This window comes from Python bivittatus, unplaced genomic scaffold (genome assembly GCF_059951505.1).
Source record: "Python bivittatus isolate LINGU-HERP-01145 unplaced genomic scaffold, Pbiv_v1 ctg000850_np1212, whole genome shotgun sequence".
In the NCBI taxonomy this organism is placed as follows: domain Eukaryota; kingdom Metazoa; phylum Chordata; class Lepidosauria; order Squamata; family Pythonidae; genus Python; species Python bivittatus.
The window spans coordinates 10,501,532-10,518,170 of NW_028277112.1; the positions used below are offsets into that span (position 1 = coordinate 10,501,532).

At 35.8% G+C, this 16,639-nt stretch overlaps 1 protein-coding gene across 1 annotated transcript in view; it reads right to left on the reverse strand.

The window, feature by feature from the left end:
- Positions 1 to 16,639, reverse strand: part of TMEM161B (transmembrane protein 161B) — a 48,645-nt gene that overhangs the window by 20,230 nt on the left and 11,776 nt on the right. The window contains exons 2-5 of the mRNA XM_007423535.3: positions 13,859 to 13,962; positions 11,365 to 11,445; positions 8,313 to 8,410; positions 5,493 to 5,649 (exon numbers count right to left, since the gene is read on the reverse strand). Coding sequence (XP_007423597.1) covers positions 5,493 to 5,649; positions 8,313 to 8,410; positions 11,365 to 11,445; positions 13,859 to 13,962 — 440 coding nt within the window. The remainder of the gene's footprint in view (positions 1 to 5,492; positions 5,650 to 8,312; positions 8,411 to 11,364; positions 11,446 to 13,858; positions 13,963 to 16,639) is intronic.

The following is a 16,639-nucleotide window of genomic DNA, read 5'->3' on the forward strand; positions in this document are numbered from 1 at the left end:
ACCGTTCGCAAAATTTTACTTCCGTCCGCGAACTCCGCATCGGGTGACGAACAGGATCCACGGCCATTTTCCCTGCTGTGACACATGGTCGTGGCTTCCTGTAGGGAGGGGGACTCTCCCTCCAAGCAATAACCGCCTCCCCACCCGGCTTCCTGTCCTCCATGCCAGAAGTCACCTCGAGCAAGGTTAGCGTTCTCTCTTCATACTGCACTGTACTGTATTTTGTTTCATATTTTTGTGGTTTTAAAAAAAAATACATATGGTTCAGAACGGATTAACCTTTATTACATTGAACCTTATGGGAAAATTTGATTCGGGACGTGACCAAAATCGATTGGCGACCAAATTCGGAGGGGTCAGAACGGATTAACCGTATTTACATTGAACCTTATGGGAAAATTTGATTCGGGTCGCGACCAGAGTCGTGGAATGAATTAAGTTCGTGACCCAAGGTACCACTGTATTCTGGAAAGGGTTCTAAGCTGAATACAGGACTTGAAACATTCTGCAATTGTTTCCGAACAAACCATTTCTGGAATGTTCAAAACAGTTAATTTTACACTCAAAATATTTTGAAACAAAACATGTTGCAGATCACTAATGTCTGTTTTCAAAAAGGCAGCAAGTAGTAGTGATCAGCAACATCTGTTGGGAGACAAACTCTGCCAAGCATGGTACTTTACAGGGAATTCCTGTCTTGTCTTGCTGACACCTTTCTTGTTCGGAAAATGAGCAACAGCACAAAGGATCAACTCCTGTATCCTTGATTTTATATGTACCAATAAGATGATTTAGTTGAGGAACTAGGAGTAGCAGGGACATTGACAGAGCATGACTATCATTACTGATTTTAAAAATAAAGCTGAGATTATTCAAAAGTATATTTTAGGCATCTGGAAAACAGATTTTAATATTCTTGGAGAAATGAGAAATAGAAGTTCATGGCAGAAGAAGCTAGTGGGAAAATAGCTCAAGATATGCAGAAATGCCTATAAAAGGAAACAGTGGCTATACAGTTAGGGGGAAAAACTCCTTTGAGGGGAAAAATGGAATACAGATAAGAAGCTAATTTGGCTGCACAAAAAGGTTATTGAAGATCTGAAGATAAAAAAGAACATAAACAAGAAATGGGGGAAAAAGTCACTAAGGAGGACTGCAGACATGTGATCTGGAATTGTAGAGATAGTGCCATAAAAGCTAATACACAGAACAAGCTTAAGTGAGCACAGAACTCTAACAACAAAAGGCTTCTTTAGATACATTCAAAATAAAAAGATGAACAAATCACTATCTGTTATTCAATAAAGGCAGTAAAATGCTAACATTGATACCTGGAAAGATTTTGAACAGATCAAAGAGCAATTGATCTGCCAGTGCTTTAAAGAAATGCAGTGATTTCCAAGAGTCAATATGGATTTGTCAAGAACAAGCTTTCTACAGCTAACCTTATTTCATTCTTGGATCAAATAATTCCCTAAATATGTAATAGGAACACTGTAGATATATCTTGATTTCAATAAAATACAAGTATCCCATTAACTCTTGATTAGAACTGATTAGAACTTGATGGAAGACCAAAAATAAGTTCTAAAGCTGCAAGCTAGACTAACTTGAAAGAATAGACTGAGGGTAATAAGAAGTCACTTCCATATTGCTGCTAAGAAAACTACCCAGACAAAACTATGTTCTTATCGTGAGTCGAGCTCAAGTTCAGTGAATTCATTCATTTACTCACTGAATTAACAGCATGCCTGACTCTAGCCAGACTCAGGGTGGCATGTAACATGAAACAAATAAATACAAAGACTATACAAAACAAACATCCAGAAAAAAAATGTTAACAAAACCACCAAAACAAACATCCCATCAACCACTCTAGCCCAAGGCCTGGGGTCAGAGCCCGATTTTAAGGGTTCACGGGGGGGCATACGGTTCCAGAGGATAGCTGCTATGGTAAAGAAGTTACATAGCATGACAATTTAGGGGATATATAGCTGGCTCAGAAATAATACTCAAAAAATGCTTTTGAAAACTATAAAATTATAAAATAATTTTAAAATAATTAATAAAATTTTGAAGAGACAAAAAGCCACAGGGCCTGGGGATCTGGGTATGTAGTAGAGCTTGTACAGTGGCTATGCTGAGTGTTGCTGATTATTTTTATATTTGGCTGCTAATTATATGGTTTTTATATGTTTTTATATTGTACTGTTTTTGGTCTTATTTTTAATTATTGTAAGACACCCAGAGTTATGTATTTGAGATGGGCAGCTATATAAATTGAAGTAAATAATAAATGCAATTTAAGCACACAGGAGACAAAACCAAGTATAGAATGTGAGATACCTAGCTTGTGGTATAAAATGGTGAGTGAAACTTATTGAACCCTTCATAACTATCCATAATCCTGCAGTATGGTCTACCATCCAATTTGAGCTTTGTATATCAATAGATAAAAATAATTTGGTTAAACAAAGAACTCACAAAACAGAGTACTGTGTCACTTCTTTATTGAACACATTGAGCCAACGCTCACTGTTGTTGTTGAAAAAAGTATGTGAAGCTTTAAAATCAGTATACTATACCACTTAATCAATCCTCTACATCAGCTTGGAAATATTTTGCCCATTCCATTTAAATTTTTGGGCCGTCTACCATGAACTGCTCACTTTAGGTCATGTTACAATATTTCAATTGATTTAAGGTCAGGTCTCCGACCTTCAGTCATTTCAAATTGCTTCAACATTTCTACTGTAGATTTGTGTATTCTTTATCACTGTCATCCTGCATGACAATTTAAGCTTTAGTTCACGGATGGTAACTTAACATTCTCCTGTAGATTCATTGGTATAATTCAGAATCCATTGCTCCCTCAATGATTATGAGCTGTTGGGATTCACAGGCTGCAAAGTCGCCTCCAACCATGATACTCCCACTAACATACTTAATGGTTGCGACAAGGTTCTTTTGTTTGAAGGCAGGGTTTCATCTGATCCAAACATAGCATGTTGTGTTAATGACAAGAAGTTTCATGTTTGTCTTATCTATACAAAGAACATTGTTCTAACAGTCCACTGCATCTTCCAGGGGCCTATGGCAAACTTAAGGGTGGCAATGCATTTTCTGGACAGCAGTGGTTTCCTTCTTGGCATCCTCCCATGCACATCACTCATTTTGTATTTTCCTTACAGTACGCTCATAAACACAAACCCAAGACAATGAGAGAGCAGCCTGCAGATCCCTTACTATTATCCTGTAGTTCTTCACAGCCTTCTAGAATGTTGCACACGTGCTCTTGGGATTATTTTTGTTGGATGACCACTCTTGAGAAGAGTAACAATTGTGTTGCACTTTTTCTGCTTGCATAGCATCTGTCTGATGATGGGTTGACAAAGGCCAAAGTCTTTGGCAATGGTTTGAACCCCTTTCCAGCCTCATAAACATCAACAATCCCTTCTTCTGAGATCAGGTCCAGAGATATCTCTTTTGGTTGTGGCATGTTGCATTGCCCAAACCGATATTCTGAGGAACACACTTCAACAGTGGCAACAAATAGGTTTTTTGTTTGTTTGTTTAATAGGGATGAGCTCTTTAGTCTTACATCTGCATCAACTTGCCACCCTCAAAATAACTGATTATTCTAGGGAATCATATACTTTTTTCCAGCAGACATAGCAAACACTGGCTCAATATGTTCCATAAAGACTGATCATGGAAGGAAGAATTGATTATTACAATTACTACATTTTGCAAATAAAGATGCTACACATTTTTCTACTGGCAATATTGCATACTGCAGCATTTATTCTTTATTCCCAATTATATATAACAAATTATATTAGGAATAAGATTTCAATTAAAAGTCAACCACTAGTTTCCAAATAAGTATGTTTTTGAAGAAAAATGCATCTTCTTGTTAAAAAAAAGTTAATTTAGTTGACTTGAATATATCCCAATATTTTTGAAAGCAGTTCTTTTAGTTTTTATTTTTTTACTTCATCATTTTGCAAAAATTACTGTTGTTGTAATTAATACATATGTAACAGCCCCCACAATTCCTTATGGTTCTATAGCCATATAGTTGGTTTATTTGTTCTTATATTGCAGGAATATGTAACAGAAGGAAGAGATAATGTGTTGCAATGCACATGCAAAATGATAAAAGATAAAGACCACACCCTATTGAATTTGGTCATTCCAAATTTTAAGAATATTTAAGAATCAGCAGCATCAACAATACTGTAATACCACTGGAAGTAGATTCTATGTATTTTACTTATCCATTTCTGTTTTCTGTCTTTTATTTTCTTTTGTGGGGAGAGCAGAGCAGAGCAGAGCAGAATTCCAAGTATGCATTTAAACTTAAGTGAAAGGAGATGCAAGTTAACAGGAAAAGAAATTTCTCACTGCATGTGAGAGAACATAAATGTACTTCAGTGTTATCATGACTCAATTTGGGGGGTTCATGTTTTAATTCACACCCAAAGCAAATAAAAAGAACAGTCTAAAATATCAATACAAATAATAGATAGCAATCAGCCACTTTTGGTATTATACTGTAATAAAATTAGTATATCTATCTGAAGTTGCCTATATAGCTCAGCATGAAGCAAAAGTCATAGTTATGAATAGCATATTCTGAAAGAAGCATTCGTGAGCAGATAGGTATTGTACAATACAACTACCAGCAGTTTTGTATATATATAGCTTGTTTCCTCTCCTTTGTAAAAAGATATCAGCATGTGTTATCCTCTGTTTATCCGCAGGCTCTACGGTCAAAGAGACCATGGAAAAACCATACTGTAGAATTCAGGCTACAGCATGATTAAAAATAAATATTTATGTAATTACACTTTGCATGATTCTTGTTTTAAAAATAAGTATATTGAAATCAAGCATAAACACCTTGAAGGAATGTTAGGTAATTTTGAACTATATGACCATAAAATGTTTTATTCAATTTATGTCAGGGACCAAAGGTTACCTTAAAATATTAGTATCCAAACTGCTCTAACTTAGTTCTGATGAACTAAGCCAAATTTGTAGAAATTATTTTCTCATCTTTAACACAGATCTTGTCGGTATGAACTAAAATATGTCTGATGATGATTACTGCTTAGGGAAGTCATCAAAGTAAACAACCCCCTTTAAAAGCAGAGTTATTTAGAAGATGATTTTGGAGCTGAGTAGAGAACAGCCAATTCTCTCATTATTTGATAATATTTTTTAAAAAGTCAATGTAGGGCTGTTTTAGTTCAGCATTCTCCAATTTGTATCTTCCAAATATCTTGGCTTACAGTTCCTAGACAGTAGGAAAATTCAGGAAGTTACAATCTAACACATCTGAAGAACATCAGGTTGGGGAATGCTGTATTAGAGAAAAACCACTTATTTTTAATGAACCATTTAAAAAATATAACTGCTGTGAATTTCACAAAATATTAATCTTTTGGAAACTTTAACAGAATTCCCAGAAAACTTTAAAAGGATACATTGCAAAAGCAAGAACAAGCAAACACCAAACTATGCTAATATTCATTTCTTGTGAAGGCTTCATCCAGGTATAGTAGGCTTCAGTTACCAAATATACCACTGTAGCTGCAACAGTGAAGTCCACCAACCACTGATACTCAGGAAAATAATGCAAGGCTAAAATAAAAAGTGGATGTTCAGTAGTTGAAATATAGACATGAAAACAACTTTCAAATCACATTTCTGAATACTCTGTCACAGGATGCCAAAACTGATGGTCATAAATGGCCTTCAGGGCACAGACCTGGATATTTGTGAGACTACTGGCCTCCAATTATCTCTGTCAAACAAGATCTGATAGGGTTGGCATGCTCTGGGTTCCATCAATTCAGTAACGCTCTTGTATGGAACCAAGAAGATATGCCTTGCCCTATGGAATAATATCCCCCCAAAAGTTCAGATGGCCCATCTATGCCAGCCTTTAGAAAGGCCTTGAAGACATGGTTCTTTCCACAGACATGGGGGCCAGGATGTTAAGTGAGCCCCTTTTAACGTTCTGAATGCAAGTTTCTTGCAGCACGTGTGTTTTTAATATTTTCTGTTGTACTCTTTTTAATGTGACACCCAGAGTCACAGAAAGAGTGGGTGGCAATACATAATAAATAATAAATAATAGAAATAGTAATTATAATTATTACTGATTTTGTAAAAAAAATTACAGGCACATAATATATAAAATTGATTAGGAACACAAGTAGTCCTCGTTTAGCACCGACCTTAGTGGCCATTTGTAGTTACAACGGTGATGAAAAAGTAACTTTGCAACCAATGCCCACATTTACGACCTTCGCAGAATCTCTGTCAGTCATGTGTTTGCCATTAGAGTTAGTTAATACATGTTGTCCTATGCCTGACTCATTTTTTCTTTTTCCCTCCTCACAGAGTGGAGAGACTGCCTAAACAAGCTATCACTTCCTGAGCTGCTTTTCTCTACAGCATAGCCTGTCCCTTAAAAGTGCTAACCGGAAGTTAACAAGCTCAGCTCTGTGACCTTCATTAGTTGATCAGAAACCTCCACTGGTACTGCTGCCTGACACTGACAAGACCCTAATCAGTTTCACACTAAAGGCTTTTGTTTGCTCCTAAGCAGCTCCTGGCTTGCAACCACCAGCGTACTAGGCAAACAACCTGCCCTAATGCATTCCTTTTGCTGTGTATTCTCCATTGTGTGCCAGCTTACTCTCTTGTAATCTCTTCCTCTCCAATGAATGTAAATACAAACATTAATTCTCTTCTTGCTAATTATCCCAGCACCGGGTTGAGCATTCCAAAGGGTGGGGGAGTGGGGAAAAAGGGCTATAAGATTTGCCCTTTTACCCAGCTTCCTTGTGAATTGAGTTCCAGAAACCTTCCTCACTGTTTGGCCTCATCTGGCTGTTTGGGGTCTATCCTTCTGATCTGTAAAGCAAAGGAAAGCTAAAGTAACATCATAAGCAGAGTTGCAGGCATGTGATTTTTACTTAGTGACCACTTTGCTTAAAGACTGCAGTCGCTAAGCGAGGACTACCTGTAAATTTTCCTCAAAATATATGAGGAAAATGGAAAGACAGGAAAGTATACTCAAAGTAAATGGTCTTAGCTACTTGTTCTTTTCTCAATCACCAAATGCAGATCCAAATAAAATCTTATGGTCATATGTATTCCCAGATGTCTCAAAAATATTACAACTGTAACAATCAGATAATCTGATCTCAGAAAATGCATTAAGTTTTAAATATAGGTTCAAATGTCACTTACATAAATGTTGAAAAGGAATGCTAACCAAAATATTGTATTCTATCAAGTTATTTTTGTATGCACTCAAAAACCTGTTTTCCAACATTTACTACCACTCATTAGGCCAGTGCAAAGCTTGAAGGAGGTGGTTCACTATGACATGATTATGTCCCCCTCTAACACAAAACAACACACATATACATCCCTCTATACCAGTGTTTCTCAACCTCAGCAACTTTAACATGTGTGGACTTCTGGCTGGGGAATTCTGGGAGTTGAAGTCCATGCATCTTAAAGTTGCTGAGGTTGAGAAACACTGCTCTGAACTTCCATATTGTTCTGCCTCCCTTCTGAGGCCTCTTCTGGGATCCAATAATTAAAAGAGGCTTCTGCACAGTAACTTTATCCAGTTAATGGATATGCTGGATGATACTTTGTGGCAACTCAAAGCCCCTTAATGAGAGAAATGTTACTACCTTCACATCTCTCTGACATGAACAACATTGCTTCCATGGTGCAAAGTGCTTCACTCAGACAACAGTGAAGATTCACAGTGATCTCACACACTCTTAATAGTCATAAACTAAGCAAAATGAACCAATAATCACACTTTATATTTTGCATTACCATAACTGTTTACTTACTGCACAATCTATTAAATCTGGCTTGACAGTATTAAATCAACATTTCTTTTGACATTGTTCTATTCTTCCCAGAATCCACTAGAATTCAGCAAATTTTATTGTAAAATAAATAAATAAATAAATAAATATTTGAAATTCAAAAAGAAAACTTGGTATATACATTTGAAACATTCCTTCTCTGTATAAAGTTCAAAGAAGCTGAGTCAAGGACAGCTTGTAATAAAAGTTAAACACATGGCAATGAATTAACCATATTAATGGCATTTCTCAATTTTTTTATGACTGCCTAAAATACGGATATGGATCCTCATATTGTAATATTTGTCATTTTTTAACATGGGAACAAAAAGATTTTCCAAAAACAACAGATACTTAAGAACACAAAACTTTATCATGATTCAATTTATTATAATTCCTTACCCAGTGCATCTATTTCAGTGATAGATTTTGTTTCCAGATGAAGATTAATGTCTTTAGGGATGGTTAATGGTTTGTTTTCAATGTGACCATTGTACTTCCTGTTGAGATAAACATATTAAAAACTAAGCAATATTGCATCATCTCTTACTGAAGCTCTAAAATTGCTACTTAAAAAGCTATTGTATTTTAATTAGTATTTTAACCAATATTTTTTTTGTTTTTATTGTAAACCGCCCAGAGTCGCTCACTGAGTGAGATGGGTGGTGATTAAATTTGAAATATAAACAAATAAATGAATAATGTTACATGAGACACAAACACCCCCATTCATGAAGAAAAATAATGAGGATGAGGTGCAAGCCACCTCCAACTCAGCTTCTGCTAATAATGGTAGTAGCCCTGAGACAGGTTTCATTATATAGTCCACTCAATCACTTAAGGAACTAAAATTGTGCCCCTGATTTTTTTTTTTTCAGAATGAAGAGTTTGAACCATATCTTCTTCACTAATATAATTGTGAGAGGAAGAAATTGAGTTTAAATACTGCAACACCTGATGCACATAATCAAACTGAAATCTTTAACTATCTTATGAAGCAACAAATAAGCAGTTTGAGAAAGAACCAAGGACCAGAGCATATGATCTTCTAACTCAAATCTATCCATGTAACTTAAGAACATTCTCTTCCATAAAGCAACCACAAAGGACAAACATACATCATTGGGAGCTTAAGTTCTTGTGGCAGTTTCCAGTTACAAAGCAATCAAAGAGAATAAGAAAAATTTGAGGAGTTTGGGAATTAGGGTATAATGGTGCAAAAGAATATTTCTTTGTTCCTTTTTCTTCTCACTCACCCTTGAAAAGAATCAATGAAGAGAAGAAAAAAGGGAGGATGACAAACAATTCAAAGAGTACTTAACAGCTTTTAATAAAGCTACACTTCCAATATTATAAAATTATTCAATAGAAGAAATGCTTTCAAATTTATTTGCTGCAAAGAAAACTGATCTGTGAACCTAAAGGTTCAAAACATAGAAACAGTTATTCTGCTTTATCTAATTGTATGTGCACACATGTGCAAATGAACAAACATACATGTGTTTGACTTAGACTAGGGAGCGTCATGACATCATTCTATTTTTATGCTAGAATTTTCCATAAGTTTATGTGCAAATCTACTTATAAAATCCTGGCAACCCTTTTGCTGACTGACAAGAAATGAAACTAGGCAAGAGGAATTTAGAAATGTATGTTATAAAATTCTAGGAACCAAGGACACAAAAGCTCTTAAAGATGCTCCAGGGGCCATAAACAGGCTTTGTTATCAAGGATTTTCCTATAAGGGTTGAAGTCTTCCAAAGGACAGCTGAAACCACCTTGCATGTCAAGTATCCTCCAGGTGTCCTCCTCTACCTTTCTTTTTCAGTTCCCTTAATTTGCTTTTTATAAAATTGTAACTATGCCAGAACACATGAAACAAGGTCCTCAAGTATCTACTTAATCCTCAGGATCATTTGGCAACTGAGCTTTCCTTTGGAAAACCTAATTTCTATCCATTATAATTTAATGGAGAAACGAGGCTGATGCACAATTTGTATAAACCTTTTAGATGAAAACTTTTAGAGTGTTATAAAAGTAGAAATTTGCTCAAATGGGTAGAGTATATGGCATAGATTTTGTCGGTACATGAAAGAATAAGGTGTAAGAAATGGCTGCCTGGGAGTTAAACTATTCTTAGTGGCAGCCGTCCATCTTTGGAATGCCTTGACCAGTGAGACATGCCTGACACTTACTGTATTATTTTTTGGTATCAGACAAGGTTTTCTCCAAGCTCTTTAAAAAATTAATATGTTTATATTTCAACTTTTATGCTGCAGTGGAGCAGTTTAATTAATTTACTATTCATATGCTGTGTCATTTTAACCCCTATTTTTAGTGTAGACATTAAAACTGTGGTATACTTTATTCTGAAGAGTAGCATTTAGGCTTGAAAGCCAAGCTGAAAAAACTTCACAGAAGACAACACAGGCAAATCACTGAACTACAACTGCCAAGCACGGTCACATTCATGTAATTATCTAAAAGTCAAGTTTGACTTGATAGCGGTTTACTGTTGTACAAATTTTTTAAATAAAACATATAAATAATGAATTTAAAAAGATACTTTTCTCAGCTTTGCTGACAGTACAGTAGTTTTACAAGAGGATAGACCTAACAGAATTCCACCCTCTAGTAAAAGGAATGTCACAGGTTATCTAATAAATCTGCATTCTTCCATCATACTGGGCCATCCTTGAAGGGAGTTTGGAAAGTCCATTTAGTAAGTAGGCATATGAAGTATGCATTGCCAGTCTTCCTGCATCAATTCTATCCCAAATTAAAGTGCTTATTTTAACCTTTAAACTGTATAATTGGTGTGGGATCAGTATATCAAGAATAGAATTCTTCCACATTTATGTTCTAGAATTAATGATCTTCACAGAAGCCCTTCTAAGAGGCAGGCGAACAAAGGAGGTTCTGACATTAGATCGTGAACCCCGGATAGACATCTGGAAACAGCTTTTTAATTGATTAAAGAAGTTGTAATTTCTGGTTTTATTCTAGTCCTACTCTTTTTCTTGTTATACCTAATTTTAAATGCATCCATATAAACTATGATATGTACATACTTAAACAAGTAAGTCAGTTCTAATTGTATTGTGTTTCTTTTCTTTCTTACCCTATTAAACCAATAAAATGTATAACTAAATAATGACAAGTAAAAGTAAAGGCAAGTATATCAGAGATGACCTATCTCCTTTTTTATGCCTTATTTATATTTTTATTTATCCCCAAAATTATCATAAGCCTTTTGAGACCCTTTGGTTTTTATTACTGTATCAATGTATTAGGGAACAGATTTGCACACCCATACAAACAATCCTTCCTGTGCAAAATTGTTTTTTTTTTTATTCATTTTCAAAACCATTAAGGAATATCAAATAACCACCCCTAATTTACAGCTGGGTAATGAAGGCTGAAAAATAATGAGTTACCCACACTGCTTTCATACCTATCTTTCTTGCTTTTTCCCTTTTGTTTTCCTGCAAGAATACGTAATTCTTCTTCTGTGGGGTGTAGGTACCACCGCAAACTAGAAAACAAAAAATAAGACATTAATAAAAATTTGAATGTTTACTAAATATAATACCATGAGCCCTTATAACTCAAATAGTGAGGTTAAAATAGTTTAAAGATATGCAGGTCCTATGAAAGCCTGTAGTTTTGCTGTATAAAATAACTATATTCTTCATTTGTTGCTATCTTACATATGATACTGATCTTCAGGAGGGCATTTGGGAACAACTGAAGTTCATGCTATCCTCAAATGGTAGGATACCTGACTGGTTATATTACTCATTATAATAGATTGTTGATGCTTTTAATTCTGTTGTGTTGGTTTGTTGTAAGCTGTTCAAAAGCTATAAAATGAAGTGCACTCTATCGCACAAGTGTGTGCAGATACCCCCCAACTTCAGCACAGAAAGAAACAGAGGGAGAGAAAATACATGCACATAGACACACCAAACCCTTAGCAGATCTTCTTTGTCTTGCAGGTAATCCTCACTTAATGCTCATTCGTTCAGTGGCCGTTCAAAATTACAATGGTACTGAATAAATCGTAGTTATGACCAGTCCTCAAAGTTATGGCCATTGCAGCACCCCCTGTGGTCACATGATCAAAATTTTGGCACTTGACAGCCTGGCTGCATTTATGACTGCATGTGCTTCAACTCTCCCCATGTGCAAATCTCCCTCCCATCTCTGCCCTTTTGGCTGTGCTATTCTCTGCCGCCTACCCCTGCCATCCCCAGCTGACCTTCACTGTCTTCTTCCTTCCACTGCTGACGAGGTACACCCAGCCAAGGCAGCTGCTGGCCCTTCTGTCAGGAGCGGGAGGAAGAAGACAGTGAAAGTCAGCAGGGGCCAACAGGGGTTGGTATTGGCATAGTGCGGGGTAGCCAAAAGGGCAGAGGTGGGGAGGGAGGGAAGCAGGTGGGCGGAGCTGAAGCAGAGGTGAGTGCAGCAGGGCAGGAGAAACATGAGGTCCTCATCTATCAACCATAACCACAGCCTATCGGAAGTGCTGTTGCTAAGTGGTGCAGTCACGTGAGGTTTTGCCTAACAACCACTTAGCTTAGAGATGGAAATTCTGGTCCCAATTAGGGTCATTAAGCAAGGTTCGACTTTTTAGTGAAAGATGCCACCAGACAGTTAAATACAAAACTTCTAATTCTGTAGATAAATTATGACAGAACTCAATAGCCCATGAGCAGCTGTTGAATTTCCACAAGAGTCTCCAGAGGACCAACAAGGACGCCACTGTTTTAACATTTAGTAAGGCCAAAGCTACTCTACCATCTCTGCTCACTTTGTCCTTCCACCTGTCCTCTCTAGTGAGGTATTTGAGCAAATTTCTACACTGGCAAGCAGCTGCCAAGGATGAGTGCTAGACTCCCTTTCATTTCATTTCTCATGCAGCCATCTGGCTTGTACAGTCCTTCCACATGTCTCAGAATCATCCATCAATTAAGCTCTTGATGAAGACAGGGAAGATTTAGGTTGAATAGACAAATAATCAGTTATTAGTACATCCAACCAAAAGAACACCTGGCTGCATACATTGTGCAGTGACTGTTATAACTAGGTTGGAATTGTGGGGTCCTTGGTGCTTAATTATTTAATCAGGAAATTGAGCTTATTTCTTATTTTATAATTTTTAAGAGTAATTCTATCTGGAATTTGAGTGCATTTATAAAAACTAAATAATATCTAACTAGAGAATTAATCTTCTGAAGACCATCCCTTTTTCTGGTTTGTTAGCAAGAATACCACAAAAAGTAGAATATTTCCAAATGGAAATTCATAAGTAATTCTAAAGGATTTAGGGAGCCTAGGGACAGCCCAAATGTGCTTCTTCCTTAATTGTTTTTAGCCCAGGGAGCTTAATGATTGTGATTGTTATTTTTAAGTTATTAAGTAATTTGTCATAAGTACCATGATTGTCACTAATGACTATTGCCTTTGAATAAGCTATCCTCTTTTCTTAAATTTTAATTCTGATTTTCATCTTACAGGAGGTACATTTTTTTTTAATTATTGAGACAATTATGCAGAAAATGTATGGCCATATTATTAGCAAGATGGGATAGAAGTGTCTGCTTTTGTAAAAAGGGCATGACACTCGTCAAGAAATAGGTCCATGAACAGGATATATAACAGCATAACAAAGCATATACCACCTATTTCTCAATTAGACCTTAAGCTACAGCATAATGCAAATTTCTAGATGAGACTGGAAAAGATTTAATGTGATTATTTTTAGAACCAACATTTCCAGACCTGTGTATTATTATAATCAGTTTCCAGACAAATTTGGTACACAACAGGATAGGCCAGCAAAAGGTCCCATGACATCTAAAAACACGGCAAATTGATTACAGTATCAGCTTTCAATGGACAAGAACCCACTTTATCAGATGTTCAGTTCTGGTCTCTTATCTTACCTGCCACTGCAAAGAAGCCACCGGGCAAGAGAGTAGTGAGGTATGATCTTCTGTATAATGCTAGTCATCACCATGGTAACCACCAGCTGCACACCTATCACCCCCTGTAGAAGAATAAGCCAATGTATGTTAACATGAACAAACTTTATTTCACAGCTATTCTAAAACCGATCTTTAAATAGCATCATTTTCTTGTAACTGTGAATTATTACTATTAGTTCTAATCAAAAGCACTGACAAAAGATATTAAAATGTGGCTTTATAATAGCTTTATCCACTCGGATTCTCCCCAGATATGTTGGATAACAAAACCTATAATCTACCACATCTAGAAGGCACCAAATTGAGTAGACTATTTTATAGGAATAAGAGCATTTGTCTAATATTACAGATTATATACAGATTAACAGATTATATAAAAACACTTAACTTTATTTTTAATGTTTTTTTAAAAAGATACAGTTCTGTACTTTAGCTATCCAGACTGAAGTCAAAATTCTTACCAGTACTTCAATTTGCTGGAAAAATTGAACGATACTGGGAATGAGCCATCAGTATAAAACATCAAAATTGTTCCTAGCTTGGTCTTTGTCCTCTGTTACCTTTTTGAAAACCTCATAAGAGCCACTTAATGCTATACAAAGAAGCCCAGATATGTCAACATTTACTAAAGTAAATAGAAGCGTAAAAGCAAAGGTGCATCCAATAGCTATGTTTCCCCATAACTCTCCAACTCATGCTTACTCTATTTGAAAAACTTTCTGTGTATAACCAATGCAATAACAGTGAACAATAGTATCCTTGTTTTACTGCAGCAAATGAAGTGGCATATCTATAATTTTCTACTGTCATATGTGGTATGCCAAACCTATGTCTAGGTTTTCCAAAGCTAAAACATGCATGGCAATTTTCATCATAAAAATGAGAAATCTTTCCATCTAAGGGCTATTAGAAAATGTGCATGACAGATAAAATGACATATGGATTTAAAAATAAAAGACAAATGCAAATGTTTCACATTAACTTTTTAAAGTTTGAGATAAAATTAGGGTCAATATATAACCTTATCTTTGTCACACATTTTTTAAACAAACAATATCAATACAAAGTCAAGGTTATTCAGATAGTTTAACTGCATTATTTCCATGTAAGATTATTAGGTAGCACATACACAAATCATGGGCAAAGTTAATGTTGCTTAGATGTTCCATAGAGATATCAGTGATTAAATGTCTTCATTGTGAGTCTTAGTTCAAAAACTATTTCTCACTCCCTCTGCATCCCAATGATGGCTGGATCTTAAAGCAGCCTTCCAGTGTTTCATTTGGTTCAGAAAAATACCGGTTAGAAGTAATGGATATTCAAAAAAGAGGTGCCCACTCAACCATTCAATAACATTACAAAGAGAAAAATGTAAGGGTTCATATGGCAGAAAACTGAAAGGCTAAGAAATGTGATATTAAAGTCCAAAACCCAAATATATCAAATTCAAAATGTAGAATATATACATCTTAAGAAAGCACAAATAATCCCAATTAACAGACAGTATATATTATCTATAAACGATTGATTAGTAATTCTTGGATAGAGGAAGGCAAAATAATTAAACCTTTCCATTTCAATACACAGTGCAGTATTAATGCAGCATCAGGGGTTGTGCAATATGGAATGTGAAGGATGTGTTATATGTGTTTTATGCGTGTTATGTGTTTTATGTGTTTTATGTTTTTTATATTTTTAAAGCTGCACTGGGGTGGCACTAATTTCGTTGTACAAGTTGTACAATGACAATAAAGATTTCTATTCTATTCTATTAAGAAAAACAAGTAATTCTGATTATTTAGAATTGTTAAACATCTGGTAGGTAACTCAAGTAATTTCTCAAGTCTGTCCCTTACTTCTAGCATTGCAAGGTCTGCTCTTGTAATTCCTGTCAATAAGCAGCAACTTGTGCCTATTTGGCTCATAAAGTTTGGATAATCCTCAGGTTATGTCCATTCGTTCAGTGACCATTCAAAGTTACGATGGCGCAGAACAAGGGAGACTCATGATTGGTCCTCGGAGTTCTGGCTGTTGCAGCATCCCTGTGGTCATGTGATTGCGATTTCCAACATTCCTTACAGGCTTCCCACAAGCAAAGTCAGTGGGGAAGCTGGCAGGGAACGTTGGAAGTAGCAGTCACATGAGGTCCTCACTTAACAACCCATGCGGTCCTCTCTTAACAATGGCAACTGGACTGCCAGAACTGCTGTCACTAAGCAACACGGTCATGTGACATCATGCTTTATGACCATGTCACCGAGGACTACCTGCAGATAGCAAAGAATCAATACAATTATGTAAAATAATTATCAAATTCCTGTACTAATTTAATCCAGACTTTTAGCAAATAAGCAAGACAGTGAGACAGAATGATGTGGCTAAATTTAATTTTAACAAACATGACCAACACTAATGTAATATGCTTAAAATCAAAGAGCTATTTATAAGAAATATTTCAGACATCTGAATACTGATGACAGAACAGTATTGAGTTCCCACTTAGAACTGTTTCATATTTTCTGTATCAGTAGGATTCCACTCAACAGTTTCCATTAAACGTTAAAAGAATGTGAGTCTCTCTGGTACATATTGCCACACACCACTTTTAGTTATTACGGTAACATGACTATGAAACTGGGGTAGATCAACAGCAAACTTTAATGTTTAAACAAGGAATCAAATGATCTTTTAATAAGTAACTTAAAATATGTTGTAAAGGGATTCCTTTAATTTTATTTT